This window comes from Mizuhopecten yessoensis, unplaced genomic scaffold, assembly GCF_002113885.1.
Source record: "Mizuhopecten yessoensis strain PY_sf001 unplaced genomic scaffold, ASM211388v2 scaffold9385, whole genome shotgun sequence".
Taxonomy (NCBI): domain Eukaryota; kingdom Metazoa; phylum Mollusca; class Bivalvia; order Pectinida; family Pectinidae; genus Mizuhopecten; species Mizuhopecten yessoensis.
In genome coordinates, this window is record NW_018408021.1 from 146,378 (window position 1) to 160,532 (window position 14,155).

The 14,155-nt window shown below is 37.0% G+C and overlaps 1 protein-coding gene across 2 annotated transcripts in view; it reads left to right on the forward strand.

Moving 5' to 3' along the window:
* LOC110457968 overlaps positions 1–13,435 on the forward strand; it is a 17,722-nt gene extending 4,287 nt beyond the window's left edge. For both annotated transcript variants that reach the window (XM_021509488.1, XM_021509487.1), the window contains exons 2-10: positions 3,187–5,001; positions 5,543–5,709; positions 6,433–6,559; positions 7,217–7,380; positions 8,397–8,463; positions 8,932–9,072; positions 9,763–9,861; positions 10,841–10,867; positions 12,662–13,435. In XM_021509488.1, coding sequence (XP_021365163.1) covers positions 3,243–5,001; positions 5,543–5,709; positions 6,433–6,559; positions 7,217–7,380; positions 8,397–8,463; positions 8,932–9,072; positions 9,763–9,861; positions 10,841–10,867; positions 12,662–12,858 — 2,748 coding nt within the window. In that variant the 5' untranslated portion in view covers positions 3,187–3,242 and the 3' untranslated portion in view covers positions 12,859–13,435. The remainder of the gene's footprint in view (positions 1–3,186; positions 5,002–5,542; positions 5,710–6,432; positions 6,560–7,216; positions 7,381–8,396; positions 8,464–8,931; positions 9,073–9,762; positions 9,862–10,840; positions 10,868–12,661) is intronic.
* Positions 13,436–14,155: the final 720 nt, after the last annotated feature.

Below are 14,155 nucleotides of genomic sequence, written 5' to 3' on the forward strand. Positions count from 1 at the left end.
TACCCCTTGCGCTATCTTTTGACCATTTGGCAACTTTTCGCTTCGTAGCTGACACGGTACAACACTTTTCTTTGGCTTACTTCACACGGCCAGTCATTTTGTTTACAAAGAAATGGTGTGCTATGCGCATGCGCTAGTAGAGGGAAATCCCTGAACAAAACGTTGGTCAGACAGGTAGAAATACCGATGATTATCTTAGATTTAATCATTTTTATGAATCTATTTCAGCCAAATCCGATCTTTATTTTCCATAAGGAGTCTCACTTGATATGTTTACGTAGTATTTGAAAAAAAAAGGCAAAAACAAAAGTTACTTCACAGTGATGCCCCTAGCATATTTTAGCACCCAAGATTTAGCGTCGTCCGTACGTCAACAATTTCTTCAAACGTCTTCTACTTCTTAACCACTGATTGGAGTTTGACTAAATTTGAATAGAAGCATTCCTATAGGTGGTAAGGATTCCAATTGTACAAATGGTGAGGCTGACCCCCCAGGGGCTGAAAGGTGGTGCCAAAAGGGGTCAATTTGGCTATATTGCTTGTATAAACGACTTGTTCTATAGAACTATGCGATAGATATTTATCATATTTAACTGGAAGCATCCCTAGGTAGTGGGGATTCAAAATTGTACAAATGGTGTGGTTAATCCCAGGGGGCTGAGGGGCGGGGCCAAAAGGGGGCCAATTTTTGCTCTATTGCTTTAAGCAACTTCTTCTCCGGAACTAAGAGATTGACATCAACCATATTTGACTGGAAGCATCCCTAGGTAGTGGGGATTCAAAATTGTACGAATAGTGGGGCTGAACCCAAGGGGGTTCAGGGTTGGGGTCAAAAGGGGACAATTTGGCTTTATTGCTAGAAACGACTTCTTCTCTAGAACTATGCACTGGATATAAATCATAATTGGTCGGAAGCATTCGTTGGAGGTTGGGATGCAAAATTGTACAAATAGTGGGGCTGACCCTTCGGGGCTAAGGGGTGAGGCAAAAAATAGTTTATTACTTGGAAATGGTTGAGATCCCCACCCTATAACCATATATACATTTGGTGAGTATAAAGAGAAGAATGCACATATGCTTCCAGGTTGGCCCCGGGGCTGGCTCCACCCTTGGAGACTTAACCCCTGAGTCATAACTTTAAAACGGTTGAGATCCCCACCCAAAAACTATATATACGATTGTTTGGCATAAAGAGAAACATGTTGTCATGCTTTTAGAATTGACCCTGGGGTCTGCCCCATCCTTGCAAACTTAACCCATGTGTCATAACTTTGAAACGGTTGAGATCCCCACCCCAAAACTATATATACAAAAGCTGGGCATAAAGAGACGAATGCAGACATGATATTAGAATTGACCCTGGTGTCTGGCCACAACCCCAGGGACCTAGTTTCTTAGTCATAGTTTGGAAACAGTTGAGATCCCCACCCCAAAACTATATATGCAAATGACGGGCATAAAGAGACAAATGCTGTCATGCTATTAGAATTGACACCGGGATCTGCCCCACCCTTGCACACCTAACCCCTGGGTAATAACTTTGAAACGGTTGAGATCCCCACCCCAAAACTACATATACAAAAGCTGGGCATAAAGAGACGAATGCAGACATGATATTAGAATTGACCCTGTGGTCTGGCCACAACCCTAGGGACCTAGTTTCTTAGTCACCGCTTGGAAACAGTTGAGATCCCCCCATAACCATACCTAAACGTACTGGGCATGAACAATCTAATACATATATGCTACAAGGCCCATTCCCTTGGATCTTATTAGGAGAATATTTTGCCATGGTTGCTTAGATATCCAGATGCGCGATACAGGCCCTCTGGGCTTCTTGTTTATAAACTGATAGTGTGGCATCCTTGGGGTAGAGTGGCGGGCTCCATAGGGGAAATAGGGGTTAAAATCCCCTCTTTCCGTACGAATGGAGGGATTTAAACACAATTTGGTGAAGAGCATCCTTTGGCAAAGGGGACTCAGTTTTTGTATTAACAGTGGTTGTGACCTCCCTCGGGGCAGAGGGGTGGGAACAATATGGGAAATAGCGGGACAATTTTAAAATTCCTCTCCATTCGCATGAATTGAAATCTTTTAATTAAATTTAGTGAAGAGCATCCTTAGGCAAGAGGGACAAAGGCCTACTACGAGGATTGATCTTGAGCCCTGATCCACTCCTGGAGACTAATTCGCTGGTTCACAACATAGAAACATTTGCGATCCTCAACATATACAGTTGTTACCATATTTATAACTTCTAGACATGAAGAAGTGGCAAGTCACTACAAGGTTTGGCCAGGAGGTCAAGTCCTATAATTCAGGGAAACTTTTGAGATCCGCGCCTCATAACTATGTATACATTTGCTTGGTATGAAGAGAATAATATACTAATGACATTATAATTGGCCATGGGCTTTTGCCTCACTATGATGCTTACCCATAGCTTAAATGCCCATGCCAGATGCACCCTACTCCATATTCTATCCTGTAACACTATACCGACAACGGGTAAATCAATCGTTGCGAGTACCCAAAATACTGAACGTTTTAGGACATTGGTACGTCTCCACCTGTGGACATAACTAATTTCCCTCTTTATTTGTGCGATCTTTCTACACTAAGACTAAAGTTGAGGTATTGCCAAGCAAGCATTAAAATGTTTACGGTTGTTAGGAAGTAGAGAGCAGCTTAGCAGGAAGAGATAATAAAATCATGCTACCAGGATTTCTTTGGGAGTCAACCCCTGGGTTCTTAATTATTGGGTCATTCACCCCATTACCATGAATACAATCGCTAGGCTAGGAGAGGTAAATAATTTTCTGCTACTAGGTTTAGTCCCTAGGTCTGGCGAAGTCGATCAATGCCTATACCTCCTGAATTATTACATGAAAACAGTTGAAATCCACACCCAATAACCTTATCTATTATTGCCGAACATAGTCTTGCCCACCAGAAGGGATTTAAGTATAACAGTTTATATTTCTTGTACTCTTTTGGACTTAACTGACAATAAATACCATGTGAGTTATGAAGGCCACTGGACTTTTTGTTCAAGATATTATCATGATGAATATTTATTAACATATTGTATACCTCACACTTTTAGGTCTTTAAGTTATGCCATTTTTAAATACTCGGAATAAACAAGCTACAGCTTTTAATATTGTATTTGTATTATCATTGTAGATTGCCAAACACTTGGGTGACTTAAAATATAGCTCAAAGGATACTGAGCAACCACAATGGCAAAAGGTTACGGAAAGTCCAGAAAGTATTCAAAAAAGAGGGCTAAAAAGAACGACTCCAAAAAAACATTCCCTCTTACGTCATTTAAACGGGATGATGAACTGATAGGTGCTTTGTTCATAAAATCAGTGAGATTAAAATCATCATTTGATAGCTCTACATTTAGGCTTAAATTGGAGGATTTATCAACAAGCGGGTCTCTAAAAGCAATATATGAATCATTAATCGTTACAAAAACCTACATTGATTTGGAGGTCTACAATTCACGTGTAACCCTAAGGAAAAAACAAATAAATGCATTAAACAGAAAACATTCATTTTTCACGCAAGCTTCAAAATATGTCCAATGCCCAGACAGCAAAGGGAAATACCGGTTTTTAGACCTGACAATGTTGGTGCCTCAGGGTGATTCTATTGTTGAATGCATAGGTATCGTGAAGGTAAATACTGAATTGAAACGGCGCATAGAAGAAATCTTTTCTTACGACTTCAACTCGTTGGATACTTCAGCAACGAGAAGCAGTCAAACCAACCTCTTACAACCCATCCATACAACAATCTCTCCTGGAAAAGAAAACACATTACTAACTGTACAAGATGATTTTGAAGTAGTGTACGTCATGAAACACCGTCGCACAGTTTCTCTACGTGCTTCAAGAAACGGAATGCCTTACAGTATCTACACACCTGTGAGATTAAAACGTTCAAAGCAAAGAACAAAACAGATACAACCATTGATCGACCTCCTGAAAACAGCGTGCGAAGAGCTGAAGGATGAGTCTTTATTTGTTTCGAACGGATTTCATCGACAAACAGAGCTGTTTTCTGAGTCCGACATTAAGGATCTGTCTGGACCTATACCTCTAGACTCTACACAAGTTTATCCGAGCACAAATAGTGCGAGGGAGTCAGAGCAACAAAGGCAAAGGTCTTTTGTATTCTGGCCTCTGTCAAGCTCAGCAACTATACAGTCGTTGGTTGAATCAGGATTTTATGCTTCTGATCATGAATTAGAAATTGTGGAATGCTTTTCTTGCGGACTATCCCTAAGAGCTTCTGAGCTAAACGGCCGTCATCCGCTGGATGTGCATAGGGAAATGTCACAACACTGTCAGTTTCTGCAATCGGAAAGTATCAGGGAAAGAACGTTCAACAACAATCCGCCACAACGGTTTGAACCGTTAACAATGAATAGCATCAGTAGGGATCAGAATTCACAATACTCCTCGTCTATCAGTAACACAAATGACGAGATCGATTGTGTTAAAACCGAAAGCGACATATCTTACAGACAAAATACAATCGAGAGTCACTTGGGGGAAGTGGCTGAAAAGTTTCAAACTAGTCTCCGTTTCAATCCAAGAGTGCAGTCACATATATCACAACCATCTGACGTAGTGGAGGACGGAACGGAAAGCCAAACCAATTTAGATGGGAAATTGCTGTTAAGCGGAACCAATCAGAATCCACGTGATCTGACAGACTTATATTATCAATATAGTCCACGAAGAGATACTCTTGTCTCTCAACAGGACAATGTCAATAACGGTGGACATATACACGAACCAATTGAGGGAGCGACGGCGGCGATATCAAATGTTGGGCCATCACCGAGTTCACTTGCACAGGATTCGTCAACACCACCTCCCCGAAACCCTCGCTATGAACAGGACAATGCTCGAAGAGAGAGCTTCAACGCCTGGAATGGTCGACACGACATTGATAGTCTTGTCGAGGCTGGTCTATTCTACACTGGTAGGTTGTTTACTTTTAGTAATTTAGTAATATGATTCTTAATTATTATTCTAAAGCTTTTGAGGTATAACTCTAGCTATCGATGTAAAATCAGTATTCAATAATAAAGTAAATGTCTATGGTAAATAACTATTAAGATAAATCATCATGTTTGCGGCATTGCGCAATGACCTTAGTCTAAAATATAAATTGTGTTTCAATTGACCATTCTTGACTTCATGTCTCCAGAGAAATTAGTTTACACCGGAGTGACGTATATCAGTTTGACATCACGTTTGAATTAACCTCAACATTTGTTTGCTATTTCCATCTATTCGATTTGTACTTGTTTAGTTTTCAATTTGAGCAACTTTCATTTTATATGATTAACCATTCCAACCAAACAGACCAAGGAAAAACGGCAACAAAGATAAAGGTTAAAGGATAAAGATAAAGATTACACCAATTAATAAATATGTTATAATTAAAAAGAAATTTTACCAATTTATTGACACCCGTTTCCATAACAACGTATTGTGTGTACGTGTTTCTTTAATAACAGGTGACCAGGACATTGTCAGGTGTTTCCATTGTGACATTGGCCTTGCTGAATGGAATAGGGAAGACGATCCCTGGCTGGAGCATGCGCGACATAGTCATGAATGTCACTTCCTGTTACGGATAAAGGGCCACGCCTACGTCAATGATGTCCAGAGGGAATGGTCAAAGGTACAAAGATCAATATAGATTTAACTGGTTATCAGGGAAGCAGGATTATGTGTTTGTGTAGAAAAAAACCTCTTTGCTTAGTCTGATTTTTATTTTGGTATAGATATTGAAATTCCCAAACGAGTGGTTGATTACCATGTTTATCTAACTCGAGTTAGTTAATTTTCAAATGGTATAAAGACACAATATTTACCGAGTGTCTTTTGCAATTCGAAAACTAACTACGTGGAGTTAGATAAACATGATAATCAACAATTACGAGTTTGAGGGTGTTTTTAACCACGATATTCAGATATATTATCCAGAAAACCATATATTTCTTTTGGAAAAAGCATTAGTCCTGTTTCCGACGAAGAAATCAATTGCAATGTTCTTTGACGTCACAATGGAAAATGACGTAGTAAAGCATTGCTACCTCACGTCATAATTAGAAGATTGACCAATTAGTTAACGTCCGTGGTGTAATCCGCTATGGGGTAAGCGAAAGTCAATAAGTCGGAAATGAGGAAACCTATAGTGATTGTTGGAGAATAAAAGATTCATTACGATGAGGTTATTTTTTCAAATATTTGTAATAATTTAGACTTTAATTAAAGCGTGTAAGTCACCAGTCTTATGTTTAAGCGACTAGATAAAATACAAATTTCTCATAGTGCATCTGATTGGTACATGTAATAGCACTGAATATAATGTTAAAAGAGAAAATTGTTTAAATAAAATCAGGTGTATTCCCCGAAACGTCCAGACCTGTCCCACGTTGATAGCAGACTGGACACATTCCATAACTGGCCCAGGGACTTCGTTGTGCAGACACCAGAGCAGCTAGCCATAGCCGGATTTTATTATGCTGGTAAAGTATTTTAAAAGGTAGCATTAGATACCGAATACACGAGAATACGAGTATTAGGAGGCACGGTAATCTACTGGTAGGACGCCGGGCTCGTGACCGAAGGTCTGCGGGTTCGAGTCACGTCACGGCACTTTGTTGTATCTTTGAGCAAGATACTTTTACTCCACTTGTTACAGTCTACTCAGCTGTAAATGAAAACGTGTTTGGGCAGTGCTAGAATTGCTGAATGCTAGCTGTGTGCGATGAAATTGCAGCAACGGCTGTATGATCCCAAGGGAGCTGAGAAAGATATTGGCTGTTTGCAAAGGCCCTATAATCGCGGATAATAATTTGTTAATCGCTTTGAGACGACCTACGAATAAGGTTGTGATACAGTGGTTTATAAGAACCTCGAATTATTATTATTATTATACACTTCATACTAAAGGGATATGAATTCTGAAATAGCTGTTCATGATGTTATTATGTGCCATATCAATCAGCATTTGAGAAGCTTTGCTACCTTTTTCTTTTTCATTTGAATCTTCACGTTTTTCTTTATTATTTCTCCGAACATTATATTTATCAATGATATGTGTTAAAGGAAATACATGTATTTGCCATAAAACATTCCAAAATATGTGTAAGATGAAAATATGTGTATATATATTCATCCAGGCATGACTGATACGGCTCGATGCCACTACTGTGACGGCGGGCTCCGGGAGTGGGAGCCTGGGGATATCCCCTGGGTGGAGCATGCGAAGTGGTTCCCTCACTGCAAGTTTGTACTCAAGATCAAGGGGCTGCCGTTCATCCAACAATGCGTTGCCCGTAGAAACGTATGTTTGCAAACGTGGCGTAAGGGTGTTCTGTTGATATTCTATAATGTACACGTGCTGTGTACAGTTGTATATTTATATATTTTATGATTTGTAGCTTAGACTAGGTGTATTAAAATACTATTTACCGAGACATTTTCGCCCAGTCAAACTTTCGCCCATCGCACATGAAATAAATATTCGGTCAGTGTCTATGTCTCCCATCAAATTAAAATAACTATGTTTATTATGCTGTTTACATATATGCTGTAATGATAAGTTCACCCACATTTAGAGGGCAAAAAATGCGAAAATTAAACTGCAGTTAAAATTTCCCGTTATACAGTATTTTATGCGATGGAATCATTACGTATCACGGTCAGAACATTTTTAAGATTTTTTAATTTTGTTTTTAATTTTGTTTTTATATAATATTTTCTAACATCAATCACTGTTGTTAGCCCGGATGTTAGCGCACAGAGAATCTTAATAAATTGATTAACATATCGCGAACACCGCATCAATGTGACTTGTTCCTGATATATTTTGTATTATTGGTTTACGTTTTTCACAGTCAGGTGTTTTCGATTAATTGATATCAAGTGATGCGTATTTATAGAGGATATATTTCATCGGTTGCAATGGAATACAATACCATACATTTTTTAACGAGTACATAGCTCAAGTGAACATATCGATAGATTCTGTCATGGATACTGTATATGGGTTTCAATGGGAAACCATCATCTTTTAAAGTTTTTAAGAAGCTGCAGCTAAACCGAAAGTATATGGCTTACCTTAAGTAAATATATTGGTATCTACTTATTCTAGTATCAATTTGTATCTACATCTACAATGTATTGATACATGTTTTTACCTGTTCATATTTCATCTTTATTCTTCTATGTGTATTTATATTTTTCATATTCATCTTTATTCTTTTATGCCTATATATATCTTTTCATATTCATCTATATTTTTCTATGTATACTTTTATCTATTCGCATTAAAGTACGTATATATTTCTGTTCATACAGGAGGTTCTAGAAGACCCAGTTCCAAACAACACACGGGCCGAGAATGAAGCTTTAAATAGATTGAGAGGTACTTGAAAAATCATTATGTACGTCCTTCATGTCACAGTGTTGAAGTATCAAGTCACTTTTTACTGCCTCAGCCAGTGGAATTTCTTTTCTTAAATCAATCAGTAGGGTTATACACAAGACATTTGTAGCTGCTGGTTTGATTCATAGCGGAGGTAACATGCATACATGTACATTGACACATCCAAATGACGGCATAATTGCATAGGCAAGGCTTTCCAGATTCTTGCTAAGACATTATATTTACCTTGTATAGGAAACAAAATACTGGACAAAAGAAAAGCAACAATGACTGAAATATTTTACCTCTTAAATGAGGAAATTTAATTGTTTCTTGGTATCTTTTGATGTGAATAAATCAAAATAATTGTGTTTGTTTTTGTTTGTTTTTTATACAAGGGAGTTGTTCACTCTATCTACGTATATTAGTTTTAAATTGTTATTTTAATGTTTGTCCGTTCCTTTAAAGCCCCGATCAGTAACGAGGAGAAAAACCGTGCGAGGGAAGAAAATAACCCACTGTATACTGCCGCTGCCCAGTCGATTATTGCCATGGGTTACACCACGGCTGTGGTCACAAAGTGCATCAACGCCTATATAGCGAGTACTGGTAAGGGGAATGATATTCGGCCAGCTTTATAAATATGAATAATGTGTTATCACTTGGGAAGACAATTAGTACAGTTTTCAGTATTGTATTTGTCTTCCTTGTCGTAATACAAATCAATAATGACGCATTATGTAAACATTAATTCCCTGCTGGTAGAAGCCGATATCACAGTCCAAGGCTTCAAAGATCTAAATTATAGAAAATATTGTGGACTTCCGTTAATCAGAATTTTTTCAATGAGCATACACCAGCTGTGATTATCAGTCGTAGTGTTTATTCAGTAGTATTATTAATATGTTTTATTTACATGTAATCAGCTGAAAAAAGTGTGTAAGTTTAGTTAAATCTTCTGCCACCTCTTTTGGAGAAACCATCTTGTATCATCACATATTAACTGCATGTCTTCGGTACAGGCTACAACCAAACTAGATAGATATTTGGTGTATTAAAACGAAATTAGATTGACGTCCGATGAATTGTACTTTTTTTTCTTTTTTTTTAAAAGAGCCTTTTTCAATTCATTAGAACAAAAAACGTTTTATGATGCTGCTTCAAATCGCAAATAAAACCTGTGATTTGAGTATTCAAAGACCTGTTACATTTGGCTCATGAATAAAGATTGAAACATTGACTATTACAAAACAGGTCTAGTACTTGTACTTATTTTGAACATGCCATTCCTGTTTTAAGGTCAAAGGAACTTTGGAGCTACCGACTTAATGGATATAATATTAGACAAAGAGGATGAAGGTGGGAAACTGTCAAGTGACGGAGAAACGGAAGGAAAGGGTGATTATATTTTTTTGCATTTTTAATTTACTAGCTGCCTATACATGTAAACATTAAAGTATCACTAAATATGTATTACATCTCAAAGCCTTCTAATATCATGAAATATTCGTTTGAAATTTCTGTCATAGTTTTGCGTTTAATAAATATATATCGCTGATACAAAATTTTAATCAAACACAATTATCAAATATTCAATCTATACAATTAATTTATCAAATTGTGACCAGTAAAATATCAGGAATCATCAATTTGATAAAAACTTATACGAAATAATATATTTTCACCTGTGTCCAGTCAGAATAGTACTTTACTGTGTAGATTTTCAGCTTCGTGTTCAGATGAAGCTACAGGAGAAAAGATGGATGTTTTGGTACACCTTAGTAATATACATTATGTTAATAACATAACTACACAATTTGTTATTTTATAAAATTTGTTCGGATTTCTTATAAGATAATAGAAGCTCTATATAGCTCATGTAGTACAACTTACAATACCAATACAAATATGAAACTTCAAAATTTAATTTAAACCAAAATTCCATATTATAAAGTATTTACTCGCAACACAGCTTTGGCCACTGGCTAGTTCGTGCTTATCTGGATGGTCTATAAATAAGACTGTTACATTATGAATTCATCTAGCACCTGGTGTCAATCCCGGTATAGACTAGTAATGTTGGAAAAATAATTCCGTAGTGAATTCCACTGATTGCAAATCACAGAAATGTTACGAGTGACATATATCAGGGTTTTATAATCTTACGTTTGGCAAGGCAGACCATTTTTAGTACTTTACACAAGGAAAATGTTCTCCGAAAGTTGAATTCCATCTTTTTTGACCAAAGCGATAAAGGCGATTTCACCATATATCATAACACAGCTTAGAAGACATATACTGTAGCATTTCCATTTTGACAGGCAAACTTTTTACTACAAACTATTGGTTGTACCTTAAACGTATTTTTTCATTTCAGAAACTAACGACGACGAGTTCCGATATGGTAAGTAAATATAGAACAAATATTTTGAAAAAAAGTATTATATTCGAATAAAAGGTTAGATTAATTAGGGCAAGTGAGCTAATGAGGTGTCAGAGCGTCCAATGTCCGTCGATCGTTCGTCAACTTTTCCTTTAAACGACTTCTTCTGAAGAATGGAAAAGCTTACACACGAATATGGCATTTAACTACTTCCAAGGCTACAGGATTCAAATATGTCAAAAACTTCAAAGGACTTTTTCTCAAGAACAGGGAGGCCTATAGTCACGATATTTGGCTGGTAGCTTACTGGATTTGAATTAGACAAATTCTGCTAATAAAAATGACATCTGCCTTCTTCCAAGGTCATGGTGTCAAATATTTCAAAAACTTGAAACTACATTTCATGAAGAGCCGAATGGCCAGGAGTCATGATAATTGGCTTGAACAGCATCATGTTATAGAGCGTCACATATTTTGCGAATAAAAGACCTTGACCTTTGATCAAGGGCACAAGGATCAAATATGTTAGAAACATTAAACAAGTTCTTCTAGCGAACGGAAAGATATTTGGCTGGTAGCTTCATGGGGAATATCGAACAAGCTTTGTTATTAAAAATAACATGAACATATATTTGTAGACTGGGTGTATATTTATACTTAAGGTCACCCAGTACATGGGCTTTGCCACATGTATGTGAGCATGTTATGTCACACCTGAGTGAAAGAACGTATACCTGAGGTTGTGCATGCAGGTCGTTCTATATGAACGACGCATGCGCAACCACTTTGCCTCACACAGCACAAACCCTTGCCCAGTCACTCCCAGCTGAACAGCAGATCATGCTCTTACCACCCGGACGAGGCCCTGGTAAGACAGACTAACTATAAACTCTAGTATAATATATATAATATATATCCATTTATTAAGTTCATAATGAACAATTGATTACCATCTTTGTACATTATTACAGATTATCAATAGAAGTGACTATTGTGTAAATATATGAATGACGAATAAAACATTCTCGAACAACGGAGGACTTGTGTGTCTAAATTGAACACGCCGAAGGCCTTACAATGGCGCCCACACGTAGGGACCCGGGTAATATTGATAAAAATACTCAGCGATACTTGCTAAGGAATCTCTATGACCCCTGGAAAACTCGGGACGAGTTCTTTCTTAAAGGGGGAGTATGTCACTCTGGTAAAATACTAGCCGCTTCCTACCGTCTCGGCTAGGGAGAATTTCTCTTTAGCTCATTCGGTAGAGCGTAAGACTAGTAAGCCAGAGGTCCCGGGTTCGACTCCTAGCGGAGGCATTGACAAAATAATGACCTCTGTTATATATTCATAGTCACAGGGGTCAAATAAATCAAAATCTTCAACAACTTTTTCTGAGGAACTAAATCACCGAGATGCATGGTATCATGCTGGTCAATTTTAGCTTCCTTTGATGAATCCCAACAATATTTGCGAATAAAAAATTACCTCGACCATTTCAAGATCACAGGCATCAAATATGCCAGGAAAGTTTAACGACTGCCTCTGACTATCCGGAAGTCCTTGTTGATTCATTATAATAGACTAGTACTTTCCTTGAAGAAAGCCCGAAAAAGTTTGCGAGAATAATACGAGCTCGACCCACTTTTAAAACCAAAGGGATTAGATATGTCAAAATGTTCAAAAAGTGTGATTTTTCCTGATAATCTTGTTGATTATGTTAATCGATTTCTCCAATTTTGTCCTTGTATGTTGACTGTGTTTTTTTTTTTTATCTTAATGCTTATAGTGATAAAGACATTATTTTTCTTTCAGATGGCCCTGCCTTGGTAAAAATCAATGAAACTCTGAAACAGGAACAACTGTGTATCGACTGTAGAAATAGGGGGAGACAAATGGTGTTCCTGCCATGCGGTCACCTCCTTTTATGTAATATATGTGCACAGAGATGTACACATTGTGTACGATGTGATACAATGATAAACAGTAGAGTCAAAATTTATATGAGCTGAACAGACGAAACAAAAACAGCAGAGATAAAAATAGTTAAACGTAAAATGAGCAACATGAAATATTTATCAACCAGTATATACAAATGATACTTTACCACCAAGGAATGCACCAATCAGTTATCAGGAAAAACATATAAAATTGTTGTTCATCAGCGCTGTGATAGGATGTCAAGTGAATATGACGTTCCATATGACCCGCTGTTAAGAGATGTTTTCCTTCACTGAAATCGTTTTGTTTAGAGGATAATAATTCAACACATTCACTTTGTCTTTGCCTCCGCGAAAAATATCAGTTTTCTGACACAACAATTAAAAAATAATATTAAACATCCATTTCATATATTATATTTTTTTTATGATATTCCTCGCTTATAAATATGTAGTAAAAAATTAATAAAAAAACCGACTGATAACGGCTTATTTTCTACATCAATAAATTAATGACGTCATGACGTTTAGGATAATACCAACTGCATAATTCCGTCTTTTCGTATTTCAAGAGTTATTTGCTCTTGTTAGCAGGTATTGATTGTTACGTCATTTGTTTGTGAGAGTAACGTCATAATTTTTGAGAAAACGACCTAATTTTTTCACACAAACTAATGACGTAACAATCAATACCTGCTCACAAGAGCAGATAACTCTGCAATACGAAAAGACGGAATAGTTGGATGATGCGCTGTTTCTATTGTGTTTCTGTGATGCCTTGCCTTTCAGTATAAACAGGAGTACCATCTTAAGCAGAGATCAGTTTTGAATGACGACTTACAATATGGTTTTATTCACATAAGTATCTTGGTTAACATGTTGACATTTTCTTTACGAATGTGAATATTTAAGTAATGAATGTTTTGGTTTTTCCTTTTTGCTGATAAACCTAACAAAGCCGGTAAGGTTCATTATGATAGATTTGTTGTGATTTTTCACCTATTTTTCTCGCCTAAGGGTCAATTCGTGAAGTTCAAACTGATGACGTCACAATAGTGATCACGTTAAAATCATTTTATAGTATCATGACATTCATTTTATTGTCATGTATATGCATTACAATGGGATGATGCTTAACAATGCTGAACAAGTGTTCATATAGTCAATGCAAACATCAATTTTGAATTATTGTTAGTTATTGTTATATCATTTCAAGTCGTACGTGTTTCAAGTGTTTCACGCCTGCTTTGGAATGGTTTAATTTTCAAATAGGATTTTACTGATTTTGTGAACTTCTTTTCACTTTTTACAAAACGTTTTTCCACGTTTTTCCGTGTTATGCAATATGGAATTTAAAGTTCATACTTGG